The sequence below is a fragment of the Astyanax mexicanus genome, chromosome 24, assembly GCF_023375975.1.
Source record: "Astyanax mexicanus isolate ESR-SI-001 chromosome 24, AstMex3_surface, whole genome shotgun sequence".
Classification (NCBI taxonomy): Eukaryota; Metazoa; Chordata; class Actinopteri; order Characiformes; family Acestrorhamphidae; genus Astyanax; species Astyanax mexicanus.
In genome coordinates this window covers 15328114-15339020 of record NC_064431.1, presented here as the reverse complement: position 1 = coordinate 15339020, position 10907 = coordinate 15328114, and the positions used below count along the sequence as shown (strand labels likewise).

Here is a 10907-nt window from a genome sequence, read left to right as displayed (position 1 = left end):
TTACTTTTAATTTAATTACCATTTAAAATGGTAAACCATTTATAAACCCCTTATAAAGGTAGTCTTATTTTAAAGTGGTACCCTATCTACAGTAGCTGCTCCACCTTGTAGATAACATAAAATCAAAGAAAGATGCACAGTTTGTGTTATTTCGTCCTTTAGTCCTTCATCAGTAGACACAGGACACTGCCCAAAGGATGTTACCCACAGGACAGGGCAGGCTGGATATTTCTGATTGGTAGACTTTTCTCAGTCCAGCAGCGACACTGAGATGTTTAAGAACTCCAGCAGCACTGCTGTCTCTGATTCACTCTGAGCACAAATGAGGATAATAAGGTCTGTAAATATAGAACTACAAAGAGCTTAAAAACTACTAATGGGTGTAGAAACAAGAAAGCAGCCATATTTTCTCATAAACAAAACAGAGAACCACTCAGGAACCCAAATTCTATGTAATGTCTGCTAATCTTTCAGTGTATCTAGACCCTGTTATTATGCCCTGAAGAGAGGGGGCGGTACTGACCTGGCTGCTAACCATAAATCTGCAGAAAAACATGTCTTTTAACACCCTTACCCAGAATACCTACTTACGGGCTCGGTCCAAAAGGACACCCCCCCCCATAAGAGCTCATTAATAACGAAGCTTTTCATAATTTATGATGAGCTGCTGCAGCGATTATTACAGCAGGACTTTTATCTTTACAGCATTTCTCCTAATTTATATCTTTTCATTAAAATGACTTCATACTGTAGCTCATCCATTACTTAAATGGACAAAAAGTATTGGGACACCTGCTCATTCAATGTTTGTGAAATCAAGGGAGTTTATCTTATTAAAAATTGCTTTCTGTTAGATGTTGGACTCACAATGTCACAACACAACATGTTAACATTCACAGTGAGGGAGAAAAAGTATGTGAACTCCTAGATTTTATTATGAGCTAATTGGAGTCAGGATGTGATGAGATTGGATGTGCTGGTTAAAGCTGCCGTGCACTATAAAAACACACACCAGTTTTGAGTTTGCTGTTCTTAGCATTGCTTGATGTGAATCATGCTTCACACAAAAGAAGACCTACGTTCAAGGATTGTTGACTTGCATGAAGCTGGAAAAGCGAAGGAACTGTGCCTCTTTCCAGAACTGTGACCTGCTTTCCGAACTGTGTATAGTTCTATCAGTTCTACAAGGACTACAAAAACCCGCTATTTACAGTTGGTATTTTTTTTTTCAGAAGCTAACTAGTAGTGATGGGCACAGCAGCTCTTTTAGATGAACTGAATCATTAGAATCCGTTCACTAAAAAGATTAGTTTGTGCTGTTCGTCTGTGCTGTACCGGAGAAGCAGGCGGAAGCTAGCAGCGATTAGCATTTGCGATTAGCATTAGCGATTGGGTTAAATGTGTAAATATATCATGTTAAGTGTAAAATATGGCTGTTTGTAAGCTTAGCTTGCAGTAAATTGCCTCAAACTGAAATATACATTTTAGTCTGGGGCTTGTAAAACCTTTTACTGATAGTGTGTGTTTGTTTTAATATTATTTCATGCTGTGCTTGTTTGGTGGTGAGGGCTAACAGTGCTACTCTGTAAACACACTGTTTTATCAGTTGTAGACACAGAAGAAATGTCATGTTTCAGTCGTGATTACAATAAAGTAACGTTTAACATTTCATGCTAAAAGAAACAAATTGTAGAAACAAAGTAGCTTACATGGGACATTCCAGGATCTTGGTACATTTCAGGTCACTTCTGAAAATTTGATCTTCAATTTGATAATTTTTAGTCATTTATTTATTAAATACAGGTAATAGACTATCAAAAAGTTTGATTCGTCAAGCTCAGGTATCAAAGCAGCTTTTTTTTTATTAGATTATGCAATATATTTGGTATCTTACAGTTACAGGGTTGCGAGTAACAGGGTTGCAAATCTAGGCTAAGTTGTGGCTTACACCAGGAACAGATGCTAACTGTAAAATTTAACTATGTATACAAGATCAAGGACAAACATGGTTATATAAGTATATAAAGAAAAATTTGACTCTACTCATTATTAGTCTTACAATATGAGTAACAGGGTTGCGTTCACTGAGTGACACAGACAGCTTGGACAAACCTTGAAAATTTTTAGAGCACTTACTCTTGGTCTTGCTATGTGGGCAGAAAATGGTAACAGGGTTGCGCGCATGTTGTGGGACACAACTTAATAGCATAAAAACTGTAACATGCAAAACAATGTAGACCAAAGAAGTTGTTTTAATAAGTAAATGAGATGCATATCAACAATATACAAGAGGAAGTAATTTATTTAGAGCTTATTTTAATTGTTAAATTTGCCAAAAGAGTTGTCCACCCGATGTGTGGGACAAGAGAAAACGGCCATTTTTTTGAGGTGGTCCAAAGGTGTTCGGTCTTTTGAATAACATCTAAGGAGCTTATTTTTCCACCATATTTTACAGTTTGTCTTATAAAAAGTATATATATTTTTTTTTACAACTAATAGTCATTTAGATATTTTGGATATGTATATTTGAAATTTAAGTGGTGGGACAGGAAATGTACCAAAATCCTGGAATGTCCCACATGCAGGTGGATTTTCCACTATTTATGTAGTACATAACAGTCTACTGTATATATGTAAATATGTATATACTGTATATATGTAAATAAATGTTTTGTGGCGTGGAAGAGGAAGGAAGACCCGTGAGACTCATGCCGAATGCTCAACAGCTCCTTTATTGAACAGGCTTGCCATTCACTTACAGTCTTTAACAAGACTAGGAGAGCTAAAACCATCCCCACAGAGCTAAAACCAAAGGCCACCAACCCAGCTGTGTGTCTCCCAGATGGCAGATCCAGAGTGGTGCCCACCCTCTCTGCATAACCCCTCCCAAGGGAGATGCCCCACCCCTGTCATCCTCGCACACAGGAGAACAGAACCATGCCTACAGGCAGCCACACACACAACCCAGAGCCGCCACAGTATATATATATATATATAATTTTACTTTAATGGGTTTACGACAGTGCTGTGTACATTTATTAAACTCTGCAACTGTAGGGGGAGCACACGAGCACAAAATCTCAATCCTACCTAGTGGAGCTTCAAATCAGGGGTGTCCAAACTATTTTTTGTTGGGGGCCAGAAGGAGAAATATATTTGAAGTCACGGGCCACAGACTCTGTAATAAAACAAATAATGAAATATACCTCTTTAAATAATACTTTTTTTCCTGATTATTTCATTTACACACCATTTTACTTGACTTACTATCTTTATCTTTGACAGTGTTGTATAAACTAAGATTTTTCAAATTGATGTTTAATTTTATGATGTCCCTTAATATTAAACTCCTTAATTACGGCAACTTTTAGACTCTTTGCCCCGTTTTTCTGCGCTAGAAATGCGCACCCTCTCTGCTTTTAGACTCTTTTGCCTGTTTCTGACACCTAGCGTACAAACTTTGAATCTCACATTATAAAAACCTGCTTAACAGCGGGCCAACTTTCATTCTATTTCTAAAATACCTCGCGTTTGGACACCGCTGCTTTAAGTGTTCACAGTTCACTTTACTGAGTTCACTGTGCATTTCCACCATTCGTCCACTAGATGGCAGCTCTGTCTCTGCTGATCTCTGAGTGTAATAAATGATGGGACACAGACTCTAATAATCCACTACAGATCTATAACATAATGTTGGACAGCACAGCTCTGCTCTTCACTGCTGATCTGACTGATCTCACAGTGAGAATTTGAGTTGAAGAGCTAATAAATAATAATGAACTAAATTACTATAATAAATAACTACATTAAAATCGAAATGAATTAAGTAAAACTTAAATATCAATATCTATATCAATATCTCATTTTTAAAAGTAAACATTATAACTGATCTGGAAACTGGTGTGTGGGTCATCTTCAGTTCTGAGTACAGACACTGACACAGACAATCCACACAGAATGAAAAGAGCTCCCTCTAGCGGAGGAAATCACGTGGCTCATAGTGGATATGAATGTTAGTCAGTCTTGTCTAACTAGAGTCTGGCTCAATTCACATAAACCAACACAGATTTTTTAATTCTTGTAATTCTAAAAAAAAAATGCATACATTGGATTAATATTAACTCTCTTCATCCTCATTTAAAAATCTGCCACTACTTTTCTATTTCTAATATATTTCCCCACCACGACATCTTAACATTTCTACATCATTAACAGAGAATTAGTGCTTGGAGGTTTATCTTATTACTTAATTCATTTTAATGTGATTTTTATGGGAGCATGGAATAATGACTATTGCAGATTGTAGACCTTTCCATACAGAAGCTGCCTAGAGGGTAATAATATCAGTAGATAGAACTCTATTATGTGGCAGAAATTATATTTTAGACTGAAATATAAAAAAAAGGTTGTTTTTTTATGTTTGTGTGTTTAATAATAAAAGCTGCTTGTATAGTTTAAAAAAGCTGCTTGCTATTTTTAAGAAAAACAGCTAAATTAAACTGAATGAACAATTTTATATTGGTTTCATGCAGGTTTTATTGTTCTGCATGGTAGGGGTGTGCCACACATGTGCAATAATATCGCAAAAAATTTAATGATAACAGCAATAATTTTGTTTTGCTATTTGCAGTATTTTATTTATATGCATTAATATGCTGTACATGTAGTTGATTTATTTTGTTACATTACTTTATTTCTGTTACATTTTTATTTTGCTACACTCATTTTATACAAGAGTGTCTTGGTAAGCTACTGTTTAAAAATAGAGAAACATTCATAGATTCTTCTTATGTTTCTACTGAATGTATAAAACTGTTAAATTAATACTAAATAATACTTTCATTTCAAAGTTAATTTATTTTTTGCAGTAGTATAACCTTGAAAAAAATATATAAAAAAATTAAGTGATTCAGTAATCACAAATATACCTTGAAATATTGTGATATAATTTTAGGGTAATTTTACCCACCCCTACTGCATTTTGATTTTGACTCGACAATAAATGAAGAAACAGTTTGCATATCTGATAGCTCAAAGTGTTGCTGTTTGTTACTATTTAAAAAAAAACTAAAACATTAACAAATGTAAGAAATGAAGAAAAAAACCTTTTCAGTTGTAATGCAAGAACTAAAATTTAAATCCTAATCGAGAATTGCTCATATACTTTAAGAATATGGAGATTTTTGATTTGAATATCAAACAGCTCTACAGAAAACCAGGTAAACATTCACCAACTGCAGCCCACATTCTGCACCACCCCACCTCCCCCTTCGAATCAGTGATTCTCCCAGTGCTTTCGTAAATCTCACACAGTAGATTTTCTTTTACAGGATTTTATTTCTGCATAATGGAAGCCCCTCTCCTCACTCCACACAATGAAACTAATTGGATCACAAGGTTGTTTTGGATTCACTTGCCCATTTTTACAATAATGATCATCAATACAACATTTTTTTTTATTATTCTTAAAGAAGAAAAACAAAATCAATATAAAGATCTTACAGTGATAACTGCAAATGGCATGCAAGATAAAATAAAGGACTACTGTTTTCTACTACTGATGCAGATTTCCCCGCTATACTCTAACCATATCATCACTAATACAGTGTGGTGGGAACGGTTCGCTAGGACTTTTATACCAAATTCAAATCTCTTTATTTTTAACCCTTTAATAACTCAGAACCACGACGTTCTGCAGGGACCGTGACGAAACATCATTTCCAATCTGTTCTGATTCGCCGATTCGAAGAGAGGCTTTGTCTAATGACTAAAAACTAGCTTTTTTTAATATAAAAACAAAAAAACGTCTATAGTTGAACTTTTTTCACTTTTCGCTCCAGTGTTTTAAATTTATATTAGAAAAAAAAAAAGTTATTAAAAACACAGCATGTTGCTACAGAACTAAGAGAAGTTGTCGTCCGTTTCGATTCTGATATATAATAATAAGCGTACAATGTAACACAAAGAAAAGAAAAGAAAAAAAAAATCAGTCGTTTCATAGAAATGTGGCAACGTCTCGCTTTACGGGGTGGTGGACGCCCCGCCCATGGTACATCACACTTGCGAAACATAAAATCATATATATAATATCATATATATTCTGTATGTAGGAGGGGCTTGTTGTTTGACATACAGATCAGTAAGTATTGGGACACAAGAGAAACACAGAAAGAAAAACCGAGGAGAGTTTGAAGGTTTGAAGTTTTAAAAAGAAGAACAGATCCAGACTAAATCCTTTAGTACAGTTATCTGATGGTTGTAGTTAACGTTCCACTTAAGAACCTTGTTCTCAAACATGGAGGACGCTGGAGATCCACCATCCTACACAGCTTAGTTCCAACATTCCATACCGTTCTCCAACCCAAAAGAAGCTTCAGCTAGTAGCCTTTTTACCGGACACTGTAGCGCTTGCTAAAGGGTAAGGACGAGAACAAACCCTCTGATACATGTGACATCAGACCCCACCCCTTTTTCAACTGCAGCCAATCAAAGCAGCATCACCAAGCAGCATCACAACTCGCTCAGAGGAAAGCATTGAGTCCCCAGCTCTGACACATCAGCTAACAGTCGCCCCTTGTGGGAGACTAGAGAGGCAGCATCAATACAACGCATGGCCAACTATGCTCTCTCGGACTCTGGCTGCTGATGGCAAAGCCGCATGATTTGAATCTTTCCAAACTCTTTCTGAACTCTCGATCCTTGGGTCAGGTGGGTTAAGTTTCAAGTTGAAACTAAGCGATGCAGGGTCAGCAGATCTCCAAATGCTGAGCTGAGAACATTGTGGGCTTGAGGAACACAGGTGCGACAACAGGAAGTACAGGGTCAAAGATCTGCCTACTGAAACTAAGATATTGCCACACTTAACTCTTCAGTATTAACATACTGATTAAACCCTTATCAAACAATAAGTGACATTTAGTTTATAGTTATCAAAAATAATAGATAGAGGGATATTTCAGCACAGCAGTACTTATAGAAAAGGCAAGATACGTTACACTGACATATTAAAAGGGAAATTCCACCAAACTTTTAGAAGTTAGGATGTAGACAGAGTGATTTAAGAGTCATTCAGAGTGGATTTAGTGGGTTTGCACTCTTACACAGTGAGAATAGTGTATGTACAAAGTTGGAACTTCTAAAAGCTCCTGGCTATTAAATGGTAACAAATCCACTGCCTGATGCCTGAAACACTTTCATCTTTTGAGAAGATTTTGGCAAAATTTCATATCCTTTAATGTAGGGTGTAGTGCAGAAAAATATTCTCTAAAGAAAATCGTATATTTATTATAGATTTCCAATTATTTTACCATCATCATTTCATCTAAATTCATGTAAGATCACTGGCAGGTTTGGACAGTAAATAAAGTGTTCATTTAGATCCCCACTCTGAATGAGTTAATCTCAAACCCCCCACTATCTAAACAAGTTCATCATAAAAGCCCCCACTCTGAATAAGTTGGTGGTATTCCCCTTTATTAAGGGAAGTAAAACAACACAACCGAAACGTTTAGGCAGTGACCGTGTTTTCTGACAAGTCAAGGTTAAGATTAACCAAAAATAAAAATAAAAAAAGTTTCAAATGAACACATGATCACATCCTAAGGCCACAAAGTCTTAAAACGTAAATCCGTCGTAAACGTCGTGTCGAGCATCTCCTCGGAGCTTCCGTCTTTGCATCACTCGCTATGTAGATACATCATCACTGACAGTAACACACTATGTAGTAGTAATGTGAATATGTGAGCTGCTGGAGATGGACAGGTGTCATCCTCGCACACCGTGGCTGCGCATCGCCATTTCCACCAAATTATTAAGATTTTAAATGTTTTACACTACAAACCAGTTAACAGAGTTACATTTACAGCCTGGAAACTCAACCTTGCGTCAGAATATCAGCGTGAACCGTTAGCTGGATACGCTAAGAGTAAAGAACGGTATGGAATTGTTTTTTTGTGTGTGTTTTGTGCCGTTTTTTCCTCACAAGTTGCTTAAAAGTACTGTGGACACGTTTCTTTGCAACGTTTCTTCTCAACGTTTTCACGCTTCCTGAGTCTTCAGCACTGACGGGTACTGGAGACAAAATGTTGGTGCTGTTTTGTCGTAAACGTCATGTGAGTTTGCGCTTTTTCCTTATCTTTCTTAAGAAGAAGGTCCAGTAGAATGAATAAAATGTTACATGAATGTACGTATGTAACTGTATATAGTAAGTAAATGGCAGCCGATCCGTGTAAGTAAGTCTGTAATCCGTCTTCGCTGTTAAAGAAGTTTGTACCGTCACACGTCGACGTGTCTCTGCTCGTGTGATCTGCAGAAAAATGCTAACATAAAAGTTTTGTTTCTCTGGAGGAAAAAAAAAATAAAAAATCTTCAGGTGTTCTTCCCTGATTCGATTCGTTTCGACCACCATGACTTCTCCTGACTCCGTTTTCTTCTTTGTTCCCTTCTTCTACGTACCACCGAAAAAGTTCTTTTTTTTTTTTTTTTACAAACAAAAAAAATAAAAAAATAAAATGAAATAAGTAGAAAAAAAAAACAACAACCCCGTAATGATCGCTCTCTCCAAATAATAATAACAATAATAACGTATCGCAGAAGATAAAGATCAGAGAGGGTAGAGAATCTTTTCTTTCTCTAATTCTCTTTCATCCTCCTGCAGTATCAGTCCTGGCCAGTGGGTGTCACCACTATGCAAGGCGGCAGTGAGAGAGGCAAAGGGGGGCGGGGCTGTTCGTGTGTTTTGTTTGTTTTGTTTATCTCCAACATCTAGACTGGAATGTCACACCGCAAGTCGGCCGGGGGGCGGGTGCAGGGGACTCCAGGTGGCAGGGGGCGCTGGGGGTGGCTCCTGGGGGTAGGGGCGGGGCTCGCAGCAGGGCTGAGCTTCAACTTTAGCCACGCCCCTTCCCTGGCACAGTCGCCGATGCCTCAGCAGACGGTCTGTCCTGGAGAAGTTCTGCAAAACAGAGAGAGATATAACTTATTTTTTTATACATATTTTTTTTTCTTTGGACATTCAGATTCTTTCTAACGGAGAAAAACATAAAAAAGATGACAACTATTAATTAAGCACTAACTTTATATATAAAGAATCATTTCTAATTTAAAATTCAGTTAATTTTTTTTTTTTTTTTTTTCCATTTTCTCTCCAATTTACCCGGCCAATTGCCCAACCCACTCATTAGGACTCCCCCTATCACTAGTGATGCCGCAACACACCAGGAGGGTGAAGACTAACACATGCCTCCTCCGATACATGTGAAGCCAGCCACCGCTTCTTTTCGAGCTGCTGCTGATGCAGCATTGCCGAGTAGCCAGCGCGCTGGGAGGAAAGCGCAGCAGCTCGGCTCCGGTACATCAGCACACAGACGCCCTGTGCTGCAGACATCACCCTAGGAGTGATGTGGGGAGAGAGCGCCATCTACCCACCCAGAGGGAGCAGGGCCAATTTTGCTCCCTCTGACGCTGGCAGCTTGATGGCAAAGCTGCATGAGCAGGGGTTCGAACCTGCGACCTCCTGATCATAGTGGCAGCGCTTTAGACCGCTGGACCACTCGGCGCCCTATCAGTTCAAAATTTTGAATTATATTTTTTTATTTTTGAATTATATTTGAGAAACAAACCAAATTTTGATAAACCAATCAGGGTTGCAATAACATTATTAGTTATCAGTAGGTAGGGATGTCCTGATCTGATTTTTTGGCACAGAGTTTGATTAATCTAAAACTTAAACGACAATACAGTAGAAAATTTAAGTTTAAGTTTTTTTTTTATGAATTTGTAATTATTACCAGAACAACCACATCCAAAATGTTTTTTTTTATCACAAAATAAGCAAGTACTTATTGGGATTAGTCTCCATGCTAATCAGTATAAATCAGTGTTAATAAACAACGCAACAGCACTAGCAGCCAATAACACACACACACACACACACACACACACGATATGAAGGACTTGTTGTTGCCAGAGTGAAAGCAGCACGTGTGCAACAGCGTGTATAGTAAACTTGTGGTGTAACACAACGACATTTTTAATACTTAATGATACAGATCTTTTTCACATGATTCTGACATTTGAAAAAAAAAAAAAATACACTTTCAGACCCATTTTCAGATCACATGACCAAAACGGGGACATCCCTAGTTAAAAGCTATTTTTATTTGAATGGATTACTTTATAATTTAATATTTAATTATTTTAGGAAGACAAAAAATTCAAACATATGTATTCCTTTTAGGCTTCTTATTGTATTATTTTAGAAATGATACAATCTAAATGTTTTTTTTACTACAATTTGAAAACATTTATGAAACAATTAAGATATTTAAGATACCAGCAGACATACAAACAAAGCACAATATTGCTCTGAAAATAATATATATTTTTTCAATAATTAATCTGAAAACTATTTTGTGGGCATTTTTATCTGCACAATTTCAGTTGCTGAATATTCTGTGCATCTCTATAATACATCAAATTAGGGCTGGGTGAAAATAATCTCAATATTCTTCAAATCTGTAAGCGATTGTCAATTACAATTTAGATTTTTAAATAGATTCTTATATGACAATTTTTTTTATTGGTAAACAGAGCACAATTTAAAGTGATGCCCATGCTATTGTTTCCTTTACATTTCAGTACATTATGTATTTATTTTCTCTTCAACCTTACAGCTGCTTTTATATTACATGCTTGTATTTTAGGAAAAGTATAAAATACTTTTCACATAAAAGACTTTGAGTTCTTTACATGTTTCTGACAGAAGCAAATGTCAATACTGAGAGCAGCTTCTACAGCTATGTAAAGATGAACAATCTTGATTATCCCATTTTTGAAAATAACATTAAAACAGCAATTTGATCAATCAAATTCAAAATCAATGAATGTCTTCTTTCTGGTCTATTTTC

At 36.6% G+C, this 10907-nt stretch overlaps 1 protein-coding gene across 12 annotated transcripts in view; it reads right to left on the bottom strand.

Moving 5' to 3' along the window:
- Positions 1 to 5437: 5437 nt before the first annotated feature.
- Positions 5438 to 10907, bottom strand: part of znf740a (zinc finger protein 740a) — a 50030-nt gene continuing 44560 nt past the window's right edge. For all 12 annotated transcript variants that reach the window (XM_049471468.1, XM_049471462.1, XM_049471465.1 and 9 more), the window contains one exon: positions 5438 to 8953. In XM_049471468.1, coding sequence (XP_049327425.1) covers positions 8777 to 8953 — 177 coding nt within the window. In that variant the 3' untranslated portion in view covers positions 5438 to 8776. The remainder of the gene's footprint in view (positions 8954 to 10907) is intronic.